This window comes from Panthera leo, chromosome F2, assembly GCF_018350215.1.
Source record: "Panthera leo isolate Ple1 chromosome F2, P.leo_Ple1_pat1.1, whole genome shotgun sequence".
Classification (NCBI taxonomy): domain Eukaryota; kingdom Metazoa; phylum Chordata; class Mammalia; order Carnivora; family Felidae; genus Panthera; species Panthera leo.
Genome location: NC_056695.1, coordinates 83,030,606 through 83,047,675, shown reverse-complemented (window position 1 = coordinate 83,047,675; position 17,070 = coordinate 83,030,606). Strand labels below are relative to the sequence as shown.

Genomic DNA, 17,070 nt, shown 5'->3' with positions numbered 1-17,070 from the left:
CCCTTACCCAGCCGCCTGGCGCCAGGTCATGCAGGTGACCGGATCTCTTGCAGCGGGGTCCCCGTGGACGGGGCCCGGGAGGAGGCGGGAGGGATGTCCGGAGTTCACAGAAGTCTCACGGAGGACGAGCGTCGCCCACTGAGCGGCCGAGGAGACTCCCCCCCCCCCCCCCCCCCCCCCCCCCCCGAGAGGTTGGGTGACTTTCCAGGGTTACGCGGACCCGGATAGAGCGACTTACTCCGGGCGCGGAGTCGCAGGGGTCCTCTCTTGGCCTGGTGAATGCCCCCTTATATAGCTAGAGCTCCTTGCAGGGTTACTGGCTCCCGTCTAGGGCAAGGGCCGCTTTCTAGGGTGAGGCCCTTCCTTGTAGGGTTGTGGGCCCCCTTTTAAAATGGGTGGACCGTTTGGGGGAACGTGGTGGCTTACAGAAGACGGGGGTCTGGACGAAAAATAGCAAATGTTCAACCACCGCGGGTGCGGCCGTTCTGGGCACGTTGCGACTCTGTGCACTGGTAGGTTTTCGGAGAGGTCAGAGTGGCCGTACCCGGATGTGGGTATTGGGGAGAGAGACGGGGGCACCCTGGTCTTTGCTTGGACGACCCGGGCAGGGCATGGTTGGCGACGGTCGAGGAGGCTGCCACGGACAGACTGGGCGACAGTAGAGGTGCGGGAGTTTCAGTTGGGATGGTGGGACCTCCGGGGAGGAGGAGTGTCGCCCTCCTGCTCCCTACACCACTCCCTCCCGGGCACGTGGAGGAGGGAAAGTGAGGCCAGGAAATGGAGAGGGCAGAACTGGGGGCTTGGGAAGGGGGAGAAGAAGAGAGTGAACCATGTCACCGCTGCGAGAATGAGGAAAGGGAGACTGGACAAATGACCCTGAGGTGAGGGAACAGGATGAGCCTGCTCAGAACCCTATAGGGAGGGGTGGGTGAGGTTGGAGTTGAGAAAGGGAACAGCTGGTGGGGGACCCTTGGAGTGTGAGCTGGAGACAAAGATCAAGTCTGCCAGGGCAGGGAGCCCCCAGCTGGGCGTATGCTGCTGAGTGAGGACTTTCCGGAGTTCCGCCCCAGAGGAGTGGGAGGAGCCTTCAGGAAAGGGTGCCAGGGGTAAGACCTGGGGGTCACACAGAGTGAGAACTGCCCACAGGCAGGTCCAGGTAGAGCTTCTTGACTAGGGCTGTGGGTGTGCAGGGGAGACCAGTAGCGGGAGAGGTCGCAAGGGAAGGGGAGTGAGGACAGGGGTCCCAATGGACAGAGACTTGCACTCAGGACTTTGCAGTAGGGTGTTTGCTAGCAGCAGTGCAGTCAGGTAGGCCTTGGAGGGGCGGTGACAAGAATGACATCGTGAGAAAGTAAGAAGGGGGCCACGTGGCCACATGCTGAAGCGAAGAAGCAGAGGGGACTCGTGAGGCCCCAAGAGAGGCAACAGTTGGGTCAGCAGGGTTGGGGACTCAGGAGGCATCGCAGCCCTGGCAGGGCCAGGGGCTGAGGGTGATATGGGAAACAAAGGCAGAAGGAAATGGCAGATGAAGTTAAATTTCCTTATAAGCCACAGCCCATTGGCAAATACTTGAAGCAGGCAGAGTAAAATGTTTCTCCTTGAACTCCCTACTGTCTTAATGGTAATGCTTTGCTAGAGGGAAAAACAACCTTAGTTTGACAATAGCTAGGCCTCCAGTATCCTGTGAGTCTTCTCTAGCACATGAAAATCTCTTTGGGAACTTCCCCTGGACTCTACCTCCCCTGACTCCATGGTATAACCAGTCTCTCATGGTTCCCAGGAGAGCTCTTTCTGCTCACGGGTCCTGTCCCCGTGCTTTAATAAAATTACCTTTTTGCACCAAAGACATCTCAAGAATTCTTTCTTGGCTGTTGGCTCCTAACCCCATGAACCCCATTATCACCCCAAAAAACCTCATCAAGGGGCACCTGGGCCTCCTTGGGGCAGAGTGAGGGGTTTTGAGGTCAGCCCAGGATAGGCTCAGAGGACCAGAAAGGCACAGGGAGTGGCAGGGAGGTGGGGACGGTACTTGGACACTCAGGCTATGTGGTCCCTAAGAAGGTCTCAGATCTCTGGGATGAGATATGGTGGAGGAGGGCCCCCACTTTCTCTTTGCCCTAGAGCTCAATGCAGCCAGAAGGTGGCTAACCAGGCCTACTGCAGAACATGTGTTCAGAGCCTTGCCATAGGCAGATGGTCAGTAATGCCAGCCCAAGAGTTCCAGGGGATGAATGGCAGCTGTGAGCCCCCAGTGAAGGTTCTGGGCCCAGGGAAGCCCCGAGAAGTGCAGTTGGGGGCGGGGGAGGCTTGCTTGCTTGGATGCTTCCTCCTGAAGGCCCACCTGGAGATGGCAGGCATGGACTGACTTAAGGGAGGGCAGCCAGTTCTGGGGCTCTCTGAGGTGCAGACACTTGCCTGATATTTATTGTGCCCCTGCCTCAAGCTCAGCGCATCTGTTCTTGCAGAGATGGGGATCCTGGCTGGTGCCCTCCCCCTTCAAAGTCCAGAGATCTCTGACTTGCCTCCATCTCGCTAGCCTGAATGTTAGTCCCCATGTGAGGGGCCACCAAGCCCGGCACACAGCAGGGACTCCACAAATCTGGGTCACCTGATGATGGGGACCTCTCCAGGGGCAGCCACACTGGGCATGGGGGTTCTCAAGCCTTCAAGAGGGGCCCATCTGCCTTTGCTCATGCTGGTGAGCCAGCCACCTTTCCCATGCCATCCAAGGTTACCTCTTCCCAGCATTTCAAACTTTATTCTTAGTTCTTTATTTTCTTTTAAAGTTGCTTTTTAAATATTTTTTTTGTCATGTACACACAAGAGTAATTTGGTTTAAAGTTTTGTTTTTTAACATTTATTCATTTTTGAGAGTGGGAGAGACAGAGCATGAGCTGGGGAGGGGCAGAGAGAGAGGGAGACACAGAATCCAAAGTAGGCTGCAGGCTCTGAGCTGCCAGCACAGAGCCCGACACGGGGCTCGAACTCACGGACCGCGAGACCGCGAGATCATGACCTGAGCTGAAGTCAGACGCTCAACCGACTGAGCCACCCAGGCGCCCCAAGAGTAATTTGGTTTAAACATGCACGACCACGACTCTCTTCTGTCTTTTTGCACTTGGCTCCCCGCCCCCACATCAGCTGCCCTCGGGCAAATAACAACACTATGCTTCTATTCTTTCGTGTGGGAACAATAATACTGTCTTTCATACGGTTATTGTGGGAGTTAAGTGAGTGGATATACACCAAGGACAAAAAGCATGCCTACAAAAGTCATCAGGGCTAGAGAAGTCAGAGTGGGCACACTTGGACACCAACCAGAGAGGTGTTTTGAGAGCGACCCGAAGAGAGCCCTAGGAGGCTTTGAGGTACCCAGACAAAATCAGCTTGTTGACATGGGTGCTAGCTTCACAGGATATTCAGGGTGTGAAAATTCATCTGGCAGTATGCAAAAGGTATTTGTAACTCCTTCCTATGTATTCTACTTTTAAAAATACTGTTTTTTTGTAAGTGTGCATGAAAACTAGTAAAAATTCTTGGGATGTCTTTAGACCTCCAAAAGCTGTGGAAGGGGTGGTGTCCAACTCCGTACCTCCAAGCAGAAAAGGGGAGCCCAGCTAATACCTGGGGTAAAATTGGAGTAAAGGATAATTCTTATATATAAATATCCAAAGCAAAACAAAAATGAGGAAAATATACATGTTGAGACAAACCAAACAAAATTTAAGTGAAAAAAAGAAGAATCAGTTCTTTCATTCATGTTTTTAGTATCTGCATATATGCGCTGAAAGGTTCTAAGTGTATGTAAACAGGCATACCTCATTTTATTTTTTGCTGATACTGTGTTTTTTACAAATTAAAGGTCTGTGGCAACCCTGAATTGAGCAAGACTGTTGGTGCCCTTTTTCCAACACCATTTGCTCACTTATGTCTCTGTCACGTTTTGGTAATTCTCGAAATGTTTTAAACTTTTTCATTATTATTTGTTATAGTGATCAGTGATAGGACTTGCCGAAAGCTCAGATGATGGTTAGCATTTTTTAGCAACATAGATATAGATATAGATATACATACACATATACATATATATACATATACATATAGTTATAAGTTATTTATTTGAGAGGGAGAGCACAAGCTTAAGCAGAGGAGGGGCAGAGAGAGGGGAGAGAAAGAATCCCAAGCAGTCTCTGTGATGTCAACGTGGATCCTGATGTGGGGCTCCAACTCACAAACCACGAGATCAAGAGTCAGACACTCAACCTACTGAGCCACCCAGGCACCCCTAGCAATAAAATATTTTAAAATTAAAGTATGTATGGTGCTTTTTTAGACCTAATGCTATTGCATGCTTAATAGACTACTGCATAAACATAACTTTGTTATGTACTGGGAAACCGAGAAATTCGTTTGGTTTGTTTCATTGTCATTATTCACTTTATTGCAGTGGTCTGGAACCAAACTTGCAATATCTCCAAGGTATGCCTGTATATATATGTAAATTTATTTGTATCCTGCAAAGTATTTTCATTTTCTTTCAATTCCAAGTATGATTTTCTCTTCCTCCCGTGAGTTATTTTGCAGGTTGCTGTTTAGTTTCTAAGCATATTTGTTTAAACTATTTAGCCATATCTAAATGTAATATCTTATTTTCAGATAATGTAGTTTGTATGATGCCAATTACTTGCAATATAGATGCCTCCCGGGGCCCCTGGGTAGCTCAGGTTACGATCTCACGGCTTGTGAGTGGCTTGTGAGTTCCAGCCCAAGGTCAGGCTCTGTGCTGACAGCTCAGAGCCTAGAGCCTTCTTCGGATTCTGTGTCTCCCTCTCTATCTGATCCTCCCCCACTCGCACTCTGTCTCTTTCTCTCTCTCTCTCTCAGAAATAAATAAACATTAAAAATATTTAAAATATAGATGCCTCCTTTGCTGCCTTGTAGATTTTGGCTATTGTGTCCCTCTTCAAAAAGGTGGTCTCTGCTTTTGTCCCCCCTCCCCTTTATAAAAATAAGAAAACATTTAAAGAAAAATATACGAGATTTCATCGCATAAGACTAAATAGTTTTGCTTAAGTTCTTTTAAAATTACTATATGTGTAAGCATTTATTCATAAGCATAGATTTGTGCGTGTGCTGGGTCACACTGTAAAGCATTTTTTACTGTGTCACAAAAGTTTGAAAGACACGATCGTAGAGCAGCTTTTTCAACTGTAGGGGAAGAGGGTGAAGGATACACAGGACCTCTCTGTACTGCCTTTGCAACTTGCATGATTTTATAATTATCTAACAACAAAAAGTTGAAAGAGAAAGGACGCTGCCTCAGCACCCGGTTGTCTGGAATGATGCTCGACTTTTCCATTTGCCTTTCTCGAGGTCTCGCGTGGACGCGTCTGCTCTCAGGCTTGGGGGCTCTGCGCCGGGATCCCCGACTCCCGCAGCGGGCTCGCCCCTCGGATTTGGGGGTTCACGGGAGATCAGGTCCAGAACAGCGCCCCGCCCTCAGCGGCCCTCTTCCATCACCAGCCTCGCGCCGTAGGAGCCAAAAGGCGCCCACCGAGGCGCGTGGTCCTCCGAGCTTCCTAGAGCGGCGCTGAGACCCGTTTCCGGGGGCGGGCCGGAACCGGACCGCCTGCTCCCGGCGCCCTCTGCGCGCGGTCCGGGATAGTGGCCCAGGGTGAGTAGGTCCTGGCCGCGGGGCGGGGACCGGAGTGGGGTGAGTGCGGTTCTCTGAACCCGGCCTGGCTGAGGCTGTGGTCCGCACAGAGGCCGCGCTGAGCACCGCGGGGCGCTGACCTGCAGCCGGCGCCGCCCCCTCGTTTTTCCTTCGTTCTGGGCCTTAGGGAGGGTCCGGAGTCCGGTTCCCACCGGCTGGCGCGGCAAGTGTGCGGGCCGGTCCCGCAGAGCCTGGGTGGCTGCGCAGAGCTGAGGCTGCAGTGGTGGGAGACCTGGGAGGACCGGTTCTGTCCGGGTTGCGTCCCCCTCGCGCCTGCAGTTGCCTGAGCACACCCGCTCGTGAGCAGCTCGTGCCGGCTGGCCACCCCATGCGCTGCCTCTCCCCTGCACCCTCGTTTTCCAACCAATTGTCAGCCCGACGCCCTTGCTTTATACCCTGTGCGGTTCTTCGCCCCCGCCCCCTCTTCGCGGAGTTGCCTCGTTCATTGGACGACTAGCATTCGGACAACTGGCATACTTACCTTGTCCTGAGGACCCTTCTAGTGCTGGGGATACTGCAGTGAAGGGGTAACATCCCTGACTTCATGAAGCATCTGTTGTAATAGAAGTGAGGCATTAATGCAATAGAGGCAACAAACAAGAAAGTAATTTTTTTTGAGAGAGAGTGTAATCGGGTGAGGGAGGGGGCAGAGAAAGAGCATCTTAATTAAGCCAGCTCCATGCCCAGTTGTGCTCAATCCCACCACCGTGAGATCTTGACCTGAGCTGAAATCAAGAGACGGATGCTTAACCGAGCCACCCAGGTGCTCTGAGAAAATAGTTTTTGATGATTTCAAGGGCTATGAAGAAAATGAACCAAGAGGATAGGTTTGTGAGAGTTAAAGAGTTAGGGGTGGCTGTAGGTGAGCAGGGAAGGTCTCTGCAAGAAGTTAACATTTGAACTGAAACCTGGTGGCTGACAGGCCTTGCTAAGCCCTTGTAAGCAAAGGAAAGTGCATCAGAATGGCATTGGCTAATTTGAGTAACAGAGAGAACACCAGCTTGGCTGCAGTGTAGTACGCAAGGGGGTAGGTGAGGGAGTGGAGCAAGGTGCCCCAGTCCCCTGAGGAACAGAGGTTTTATTCAAAATTGGAGGGAAAGAATGACTCCTGCTGGTCCTCCAGGCCCCAATTAAATGTAATCCCCTCAAGAAGCCCTCCCTGATCCCCCATGTAAGTTAGCGCTCCCCTTCCCCTTGATATTTTCTGTCTCAGGACTCCGAGCAGGAACCTGTTTTGTTATCATTGTATCCTCTCCTCCACTTTTTTCAACTTAGCGCTGTTTTTCTCACATTAAAGACTCATTCCCTGGCTCCAAAGATAGGACTAAAATCAGGTCTTTTCCCCTCTAACCAGGTGGCCCCTCCCTGAGGACATGCATTCCCCAGAAATAAGCAAAGAGACAGGCATGGTAACTTACCCTCCTAACTGTGGAGAGTGGTATGTGTTGAGTTGACAGCCAGGTCTTCTGAGATGCTCCTCCTCTTAAGATGCTGTGGCTGTCTTGTCGGGGTGAGGAGGACAATAGCTCTGTCAACAGGGGCAGCAGCAATGGTCCACGCAGACTGCCCTGGACAGACAGCCCAGTGCGGTGTCTAGTAGTGGTGTGGCCCTGCTCTTTGCATTTGCCGTTTGTGCTGTCCGGGCACAGATGACTCACCAAGCCTCTCAGATCATCTTCTGTAGCCTGTTATACTCTCACGTTAAAAGGGCCTTCCTGCCAGATGTTAACCTCATAGCATCATAACTGCAGGATTTCTGCTGTTGCCAAAAGGGACATCGCTTTACAAAGCGGCAGCTACTTAGGAGGCTCAAGCCCCACAGAAGAGGGTACTCTAGATACCTCCACCCAATACACAGGAGCTCAAGTGTCCATTGAGGAGGGGACACAGAGACCAGAGTCTACTCTGAGCACCTAGCCAGAGCAGATCGTATTTACTGGCTTCTATAAATAATTTTTCCTCAACTGCGACACATATTTCAAAATAAGCAATAAGTCTTAGAGAAATCAGAAAAATGAGAAGAAGGAAAATAAAAACTACCTTGGAAGAAACTAAGGCTAATGGGCTGGGGTATGTGCTGCCAGATTTATTTTTTTGCTTAGAGTTTGCTTATTTCACGTGGTAATGCAGTAACAATGTTTTCTGGTGTTCCACAACATGGTTTTACTGGTTGCAGAATCACCCACTGTCAGGGAACCACTCATTCATTCCACAAATCCTTGCTGTGTATCAGGCCCTCCCCCAGGCCCTGGGGGTACAGCATGAATAACCAGACTTCAGGCCTCATCTCATGGGGGAAGGTGGATAAGAAGCAAGTAAGTTGACTGCATTATGTCCGATAACAGGTGCTATGGATGAAAATAAAACGGAATGAGGATAGGGAAGGGATTCTGCGGTGGGGATGGCATTTTATTTATTTATTTAAGTTTATTTATTTTGAGAGAGAGCACACATACATGTGAGGGAAGGGTGGGGGGGGGGGTGGGGGGTGGGAGAGAGAGAACCCCAAGCAGGCTCCAGTCTGTCAGTATGGAGCCTGACTCAGGGCTTGAACTCACAAACTGTGAGCTCGTGACCTGAGTGGAAATCAAGAGTCACACTCTTACCTGAGTGAGCTATCCAGACACCCGGGAATATCATTTGAAGTAGGATGGTCCCAGAAGACATCCCTGGGAAAACCAGGAGTGAGAGGTGGAGGCTTGTGGGTGAGCAGGTCTCAGGTTGTGGCTTCTTGGGATGTGAGGGGTCGTCTGGGCTGACCGGGATGTGCTTGCCTCATGTCTCACGCTTTCCTGTCTCTTCTGTATCTGGGTGGTCCTTCTGGGAGACAGGGACAGGGGTGGATGGGCCTTAGGCCTGGGCTCTTCCTACTCAACACTCACCGTCCCCAGCGCCTGCCTTTCCCCTGAAGGGGACCTTGGAATGGCGGTGCCACTTGCGACGCCCAGACTCCAGGTGAGTGTCCCCTCTGAGCCTTTAGGCTGCCTTCATCCCCATCCTCAGCTTTTCAGCCCTGAGGACCTCCCCAGGGGGCCCCAGGCCCACCCATGTAGCTCCCACTCCTGCAGGTGGGTCACAGGGATGGATTCGGTAAGCCAAGGGTCAGCCTCCTCCCTTCGAAGACTCACAATGGCTCTGTCAACTCCTTCCTGAGGCTTTGGGCAGAAGTAGGCTGCCCACAGTCTCCTGAAGCCCCTGAGCTTCAAGGGTCAGCAAGCAAGGTCAGGGGCCCTGTCCCTCCCCAGCACCCGCCTCCATCTGGTGTGAATGGTCAGACCTTCTTGGTGCACACAGCCTTTGGCTTCTCCACTAAGAGCGGAGAACCAGAGAACAGGACAGGAACTCTCCCCACCAGTGTGGAGGCTCGGCCACCAGCATCTCGAGGGTGCCCCTACCCAGGCCAAGGTTGAGACCCTCACTTCTCCCGTGGCTTTGGCAATAGGGCTGTTCCACTTTTCCTTGGAGAGTGTTGAGGTGTACCCCCTCCCCCCCATGCCAGGCCTTAGGAATGCAGCAGTGACCATACAGAAGCCTTGACTTCCCAGAGCTGAACAGGTGTCCTAAATATCCCTGACATGGTCTCCGCATCTCCTGCCCAGATAGCCCCAGACAGCAGAGTTTGTGGTTGCAGGAGGCCGTTGTGTTTGAGGACGTGGCTGTGTACTTCACGAGAATAGAGTGGAGTTGCCTGGCCCCCGACCAGCGGGCACTGTACAGGGACGTGATGCTGGAGAACTACGGGCACGTGGCCTCACTGGGTGAGGCTTCCCCTTCCATCCTGGGGCTGGGCTCAGACACAACCCTGCTTCTTCCACCGGCCTCCTGGGGGAGTTGGTTCCTTTCCAAATTCAAAGCCTAACATGTTCAGAGGGGAAATTGGAGGGGTTCCCCCTCATCTCTCCATGGCCACCCAGCTGCCCTGCTCCTGGGAAAGTAGGTGTTCCAACCCACCCCAAGTGTGTTTCCTCTGAGGCCTCCAGCCAGGCAGCCAGACACCCTTCCTCCTGCTCCCTGACACATGCTGCTCTCCTCCCTGCACGTAGGCTTTCTCGTTGCCAAACCAGCGCTGATCTCCCTCTTGGAACAAGGGGAGGAACCAGGGGCTTTGATTCTGCAGGTGGCTGAGGAGCAAGGGACTGTGGCCAACCTGTGCCCAGGTAAGTGCAAGGCACAGCAAGGCCTGGCCTTCACACAGCTCCTTGTAGCCCCCTGGTGCTTGGAAGGCTGTACGTTTAGTTCCTCACAGCATGGCCAAATTTCTTACTAAACACCTTGCTTGTCATCCGAGGTCACCCAGGACTAACTTGTACAAGAAACCCAAGTGCATGAACATCCTTCCTGGTGCCCCGAGGTGTCGGGCCAGATCTGTGGGGGCAGTGGGTGTGTGAGGAAGACCCAGCAGGGAAGACCCTTGAGCTGCTTTGATCCTTCCAGCTCCCTGTGGCTCACATGCCAAGGCCTGAGTTTGGGACTGCACAGGCTGCAGAAAGGGAGGAAAGGTGGCCTGCGGTCCATGGGGCCTGTATGGGCAGGACTCTGACCTGTCTACTGAGTGGATGACCTGTGAGTGAGTGCCGGGAGGAAGAGGTGAGCAAAGGATAGCAGTACCCCACACCCTGCAGGACCCACTCCTGCATCAGGCCTGCTCCCTACCCCCCAACCTCTGCCCCAGTACTTTGGGCAAAGCTCTGCCCTCCCCTGTCCTCCTGATGCCCCTCCCTGGTCATGAGTTCCCCTCTTGAGCTAACCTCCCACAGTGCTTAAGCCCTTAATGAACCTTCCTTTGGGTCCTCTTATACAAACCCTGATTTTACAGTTTCTTTCTTGCAAGAAGTTTCCAAACCTCTCTACCACTTTGACATGAGGATTCTGTCTTCAAATCAGAGTTCCTTTTGTGAACGTAGAGGCGAGGTCACCTTTCCATTTTCTGTTCATTCTTCCAGATTCTAGGATGGAGGCTGGGGTCAAGGAGTCTTCTCCGGGGAGAGTGTCCTCTAAGCAGTTAGGACTGTTGGGCACAGTTTGGGGGCGCCTCCCTGAGGAGAGGAATGGCCGTCCTAAAGATGGGTCAGATAAACGACAGCTCGACCCCCAGGCAGGCGGCCTTGGTGGGGAACTTAGCACATCCCTGGGGACCCTGGAGGAAAAACAGCCAGGCTTGGGCCCTGCAGAGGCTGCTGGGGAGAGAGTGTACAGGTGTGCTTGCGGCAAGGCGTTCAAGTACAACTCGCTGCTGCTCAGGCACCAGGTCATCCACACGGGGGCCAAGCCCTACCAGTGCACCGAGTGTGGCAAGGCCTTCAAGCAGAGCTCCATCCTCCTGAGACACCAGCTCATCCACACTGAGGAGAAGCCCTACCAGTGCAGCGAGTGCGGGAAGGCCTTCCGGCAGAGCACTCAGCTGACCGCACACCACAGGGTCCACACGCGGGAGAAGCCCTACGAGTGCGGCGAGTGCGGGAAGGCCTTTGGCCGCAGCTCCCGGCTCCGGCAGCACCAGAAGTTCCACACGGGAGAAAAGCCGTACGAGTGCGGCGAGTGCGGGAAGGCCTTCTGCCGCAGGTTCACCCTCAACGAGCACGGCCGCATCCACAGCGGGGAGCGGCCGTACACGTGCCTGCAGTGCGGGCAGCGCTTCATCCGCGGGTCGTCGCTCCTCAAACACCACCGGCTGCACGCCGGGGACGGCCCCCGAGACGACAGCGGCCGCCGGAACCCCCAGCCCGGCGCCGCACAGAAGACCGCCTCGGGCGACAGGCCGCTCGAGTGCCCCGTGTGCCAGAAGCCCTTCAAGCACAACTCCTTGCTCCTCCTGCACCAGAGGCTGCACACGGGCGAGAAGCCGTTCGAGTGCAGGGAATGCGGCAAAGCCTTCAGCCGGAAGTCCAACCTCACTCTGCACCAGAAGACCCACACCAAGCAGAAGCCCTTTGCCTGCACGGAGTGTGGCAAGGCTTTCCGCAGGAGCTACACGCTGAATGAGCACTACCGGCTCCACGGCGCCGAGAGGCCCTACCGGTGCCGGGCCTGTGGCGGGGCCTGCGGCCGGCCGTCAGCCCCCGTCCAACACCAGAAAGCCCACGGGCCCGCGTGTTCCCGGGAGGGTGGGGAGGACAGACGGGTGCCCCACTGGGCTCCCCGTTGGGTTGATGACAGGCGGAGAACTCATCCAGGAGGGGGCCCCAAGGCAGAAGGCTGTCGGTCCTCCCCGCTTGGCTGTGAGAAGGGTCAGGGCCAGGGCTGTGCTCGAGCAGCCCGGGGGAAGGGCAGTGAGGAAGGCTGAGCCAGAGCGGGTCCCCCCACGACGGCTGAGCCCAGATGCCCGCGGGAGAGCGGCATTTCTCAACCGTCCAGGTCTGCGCCTGGAGGCACACGCGGGCTCCAACTCGAGTGGGGGTTGGGGGTGGGTTTCGTTTTCTTTCCACTCCTCGGTTTTCCAAATATTGACTTGTGATGGGGGGAGGGGAGCGGAATCTGTTGGCTTTTTTTTTTTTTTTTGGATGTTCATTTGTTACTAGAATTGACCAAGATCAGACTGTTGGCAGGGGACCCAGCCACCTAGTGGGGCAGAGGACTAGAATCCACACAGCACCTGCCATGGAGATGTTGGGAACTCTCAGGTAGACCCAGGGTTTGTTGACAAGCCACGGCAAAGCTGGAGGGGTAGTGGTGGCTGAAGCAGGACTCGGGAGTGGGGTCTGCAGGCTCCCAGGCAGTGCCTTGGGAGCCCCAGCCAGGCTAAGTGTGATCCCTCAGCAGGCCTGTCGGCAGAAGGTATTCACTGGGGAGAAGCTTCCCTGGGTGGCCGCTGGTGAGAGGGGCCATCTCTTAGTGACCCTTCTTCTTCATCAGCCCCCCGACCCCAGGAGCCCTGAGAACACTGAGGGGCTTCTACAGCATCTTACAAAAGGTGTGCCAGAAAGGAACCCACCAGCCCCAAGCAGAACTACCAGTGAATGTGTATTTTTTAATCATTTTTCCCCCAAATATAAATTTATTTTAGGACATTTGGGAAATGCAAGAACTTAGAAATGTAAAAAACTGCCCTTTGGTCTCACTCTTCAGGGATCACTACAGCGATGTTTGGTGTGTTTTCTTAGCCTCTTTTTAAAAATTTTAATGCTTATTTATTTATTTTGAGACAGAGAGAACATGAGTTGGGGAGGCACAGAGAGAGGGGAGAGAGAATCCCAAGCAGTTTCTGCGCTCTCAGCAGAGCTCGATCTCATGAATCACAAGACATGACCAAAACCGAGATCAAGAGTTGGACAGTTAACTGACTGAGCCACCCAGGCACCCCCTTAGCCTCTTAAAAAAAATTTTTTTTAATGTTTATTTATTGTCGGGAGACACAGGGAGACACAGAATCTAACCCAGGCTGCAGGCTCTTGCTGTCAGCACAGAACCCCGACGTGGGGCTCGAACCCACGAGACTATGACCTGAACCAAAGTCGGATGCTTAACCAAGTGAGTCACGCAGGTGCCTCCCCACCCACTGACTCTAATGCACATGTATGGTATTTGTTTTACAAATCGGGGTTTACTTTGCTTAGAACCGTGTCCCTGCTGACTGGTTTAGGTAGCAGCTTCCTTACTGTCACACATCTGTCCTTTCCTCACACCTTCACTGTATTTGTTGGCCCCGTAGCAGACCTGTGCACATTTGCTTGTGGCTGAGGTGGACTTTCCCCATCAGGGTTACAGATGTGGAGGGACTGTTTTTAACCATTTGATTAATCATGAAAAATGCCAGTCTTGTTTTCATTTATATTTCTTGGCCTTTTCGTGAGTAAATTCCCTGTAAGCTCTTGTACCTATTTTTATTAGGTTTTTAAGCCTCTGTGTTGAGCTCCAATCCCTTTCCCTTAATACCTGTTTCTTCAACTGTGATACAAACCACAGGTCTTTTGGTGGTGGGTGAGCATGGGAGAGATGGGACAGAAACTGCGTCATACACTTGAGGAAGTGATATATTACAAATATTTTTTCCCAGTTCCTTATTTGCTATTAATTATGAGGTTTTTAATAAGAAAATACATGTTCCCTATGGGCAAAACTGTCTTGTTGTGATTAGGAAGGCCTTGTCCACCCCAGGATTTTATAAAACACTTTCTTTACTTTGGTTAAGTTACAGAAATACTACATATTTGCAGTAAAACAATAACGAAATCTCAATACAAAAATAGGAAATATTTCCCTCTTCCCTTGTCCCACATTCCCACCTTACTCCCCAGACATACACCTGTTAAGTCTGGGTAGTTCCTTCCAGACTTTTTTCTCTACATTTCAAATATTCAGCATATGTGTGCCTGTGTTTTTACAAACAGGATTACTCTAGTGTTTGAAAGGACTTTTAGTGTGTCAAGTCACCGGGCTAAACTGCCCCCAGAATTCCTTTTCAGCTGAATTCCTGAGTGGCAGGCTATGCAGGAGGAAGGAAATGGCGGTCATTTGTAGCTCACACACCTACCTAATACTTAGACACTAACCCAAAGGCTGTTGTGATTTTGCAGATGTGATTAAAGCACCTAATCAACTGATTTTAAGTATCCTGGTAGGTCTGGAGTAATCAGTTAGAAGGCCTTTAAAAGCTTAGGTTGGGGCGCCTGGGTGGCTCAGCTAGTTGAGCGTCCAACTCTTGATTTCAACTCAGGTCATGATCTTGGTTTGTGGGATTGAGCCCTGAGTCAGGCTCCAAGCTGCCCTTGCCCACCTCTCTCTCTCTCTCTCTCTCATTCCTCTCAGAATAAATAAATTAGCTAACTAAATAAGCAAGCAAACAAGCTTAGGTTTCCCCATGCCTCCAGCCTGTGGAAAAGCATCAGCTGGTGATCTTGTCAGCAAATCCTCGAAGTATTTGCAAAATGTGGTTTTCTCACTAAGTAAACTAAGAATATACTTGAAGAGGTGCCCTTTTTCAAAGCACAAAGCCAGTTTTCAGCCCTGACTTTTTTCCAAAATTTTAAAAAAACTGTGGTAAAATATACACAGTGTTTGCCATCTTAACCATTTTTAAGTATACAGTTTGGTGGTATTAAGTGTATTCATACGGTGGACCCATCACAACCATCCATCTTGAGAACCCTTTTCATTTTGTAAAACTGAAACCATTCCCATTAAACAAGTCCCCATTCCCTTCTCCCAGATCCTGGTAACTGCCATTCTACTTCATGTCCCTATGATTTCTGACTACTCTAGGAACCTCATCTTAGTGGAGTAAAATAGTATTTGTCCTTTTGTGCCTGCTGATTTCACAGAGTATAATGTCCTCTGAATTTATCAATGTTGTAGCATGTGATACAATGTCTTTCCTTTTAAAAGGTTGAGTAATATTTACTATTGTATGGTTGGACATTTTCCTTATCCACTCATCTGTCATGGAGACTTGCATTGCTTCCACCTTTTGGCGACTGTAACTAAGATTGCTGTGAACATGGGTGTACAAACATCTCTTCCAGACCCTGCTTTCAATTCCTTTGTGTATTCACCCAGAAGTGAATTGCTAGGTCATAAAGTAATGGTGTTTAATTTTTTTACTGTTTTCTACAGTGGCTGCATCATTCTACACCCCGACCAGCAGTGCACGAGGTTCCCTTTCTCCAAATGCTCGTCAACACTTGTTTTTTGTTGTTTTGATAGTAGCAATCCCAATGGGTGTGAGCCCTGACTTTTTTTAAACAGCAGTATTCAAATGGACACTAACAGGAAGCAGCTCTCCTCTGAAAAAGAATTCAAAAGTATCAGTGACATCTGGTAGAGTGAATTTTGTAAAAGGTGTGTCTCTGAGTACCACTTCAGCCATATTTCAGTTCCATTCTAATTAAACTTGAACTCCCGTTCTGAGTGCAGGAAATCCACATAATTTTTGGAAATCCTATTTTTCAGTTTTTATGTTCCTTTAAAGAAAAATAAGTTTGCTGACTCAGGTTACTCAGTCTTTCAAACAGGTTTCTATTGAGCATGTGATCCTTGTTGAGCACAGAAGAGATGCATGATGGAAACATCACAGGCTCTGCTTTTGAGGGACCTGGGCCTGAGTAGGAGAAAAGGAGTCACACAGGAGAGGGAGGAGATGGGGCCTCAGGAAGAGCCTGGTGCCAACAGACAGCCCAGGGGTGGGGACAAGGTCTCTCTGTGCTGGACACAGGCCCTTGTCACCAACCTCCTCAGGCCCTCTTGGCCCTACTTCCAACTCCCTTTTTGTTCTCAGGATTCCCAGCTCCTGACCTTCTCAGGCTGGGGGATTAGGGAAATTCTGCTTCTGTGCAAGGCCCTTGGGTCTATTGGTTCCTCCCACCAGCTTTGGAGCCAAGCAGGCCTAGATCCAAAAGACATTCCTAGAAATAGCAAACAACCCTTTAGAGCAAGGCTTTGATACAAGCCAACAAATCCAGAGCCCACACTCCCAACTATCTCCTTTATCAAACTCACACACCAAGGCAAAGCTCCTCCTGCCCTAATTCATCCCAGAGCCGCTTATCGATTAGAAATCACATTTCTACCCTGGAGCTTGCTGAAATTATTCAAACTATCTGACCCTAATTTTACTTAGTGTACCTGCCCTGCATTGCCCATTCCTTCCTGCAGAAACCCCAATAAAGGCTCTGGGCCACACTGTACCCTCCCTCTCTCCTGCCTCCTGACTTATGCTGGTGCTTCCCAGTGTGGCCCTTCATGTTGTGCCCTGCCTTCTAGAGAAACTGAGTATAATTATCTTCCTTCATGACAATCATTTCCAAGTCTGCATGTCTTACCATACCAGACTAAAACAAGCCCTAGGTATATTGTAGTATATCATGAGACTCCTGAGTGCCCAAGGATGGCCTGTGGAGAAGCTCTGTTCCAGTTTGTTGAAAGTATTATTGCTCTGGACTACCTACTAGGATACAGAAAAAGTCCTTAGAAACATGTCTTCTTGTAAGTGATTAAGGTAGACTTTTTCCCTAGTTACATTTATGATGTGGAATCCTATTCCCAGGCTGGAAATAGCTGGAAAGCAATCTGGGCTGGCTCAGAGAAGGGACACACTGACCATTCATAGTGTTTAGGCCTCTGGCTATGAACAGTTGGTTTGTTTGCTCATTGGGCCCAGGTTCAGTGAGGATTGTGGGACTGGGGCATGGAGGTCCTGGAATGGCCTGCAATGGATAGAAGAAATCCCCATCACTGCTGCCCCGCCCCCGCAGCACCCGCAGGGCCTTAGCACCCTGGTATCTGCACCCCCAACACCGCCCAGGTGTGGGGTGGGTGGACGCTCTGGACCAGGCTCTCGTGCTGGCTGAAACAGCTCTATCCTAAGGGTCTTTGCCTCCCCTTCTTGCTCTTTGAGTCATCTTGAGAATGACCCTACCCGTCTA

The 17,070-nt window shown here is 51.3% G+C and overlaps 1 protein-coding gene and 1 long non-coding RNA gene across 8 annotated transcripts; one reads left to right on the top strand and one right to left on the bottom strand.

The window, feature by feature from the left end:
* Positions 1–5,251: 5,251 nt before the first annotated feature.
* LOC122210994 lies at positions 5,252–8,427 on the bottom strand. 2 transcript variants are annotated; one of them, XR_006198403.1, is made up of 4 exons: positions 8,320–8,427; positions 7,132–7,241; positions 6,195–6,266; positions 5,252–5,996 (listed from the first exon to the last, which is right to left on the bottom strand). It is a non-coding gene; the product is annotated as an uncharacterized LOC122210994 (long non-coding RNA). The 2 variants fall into 2 exon arrangements; XR_006198402.1 differs by having other exon boundaries at positions 7,132–7,214; positions 8,320–8,426.
* Positions 5,657–12,881, top strand: ZNF517 (zinc finger protein 517). 6 transcript variants are annotated; one of them, XM_042923961.1, is made up of 5 exons: positions 5,663–5,674; positions 7,890–8,028; positions 9,345–9,471; positions 9,757–9,870; positions 10,657–12,881. In XM_042923961.1, the coding sequence occupies exons 2-5, from the start codon at positions 7,975–7,977 to the stop codon at positions 11,994–11,996; spliced, it is 1,635 nt and encodes a 544-aa protein (XP_042779895.1). In that variant the 5' UTR covers positions 5,663–5,674; positions 7,890–7,974; the 3' UTR covers positions 11,997–12,881. The 6 variants fall into 6 exon arrangements, with proteins under 6 accessions (XP_042779898.1, XP_042779895.1, XP_042779897.1 ...); XM_042923963.1 differs by lacking the exon at positions 5,663–5,674 and adding an exon at positions 8,605–8,668 and having other exon boundaries at positions 5,948–8,028; XM_042923962.1 differs by lacking the exon at positions 5,663–5,674 and adding an exon at positions 8,545–8,668 and having other exon boundaries at positions 5,948–8,028.
* The last annotated feature ends 4,189 nt before the right edge of the window (positions 12,882–17,070 follow it).

Bases quoted from the DNA above. Each gene is read 5' to 3' on its own strand.
- ZNF517 (XM_042923960.1), top strand. From the start codon at position 7,849: ATGTTTTCTGGTGTTCCACAACATGGTTTTACTGGTTGCAGAATCACC. The intron at 8,029-9,344 runs GTAAGTTGACTG...TTGTGGTTGCAG, and splicing joins GGAAGGTGGATAAGAAGCAA to GAGGCCGTTGTGTTTGAGGA. The intron at 9,871-10,656 runs GTAAGTGCAAGG...TCATTCTTCCAG, and splicing joins TGTGGCCAACCTGTGCCCAG to ATTCTAGGATGGAGGCTGGG.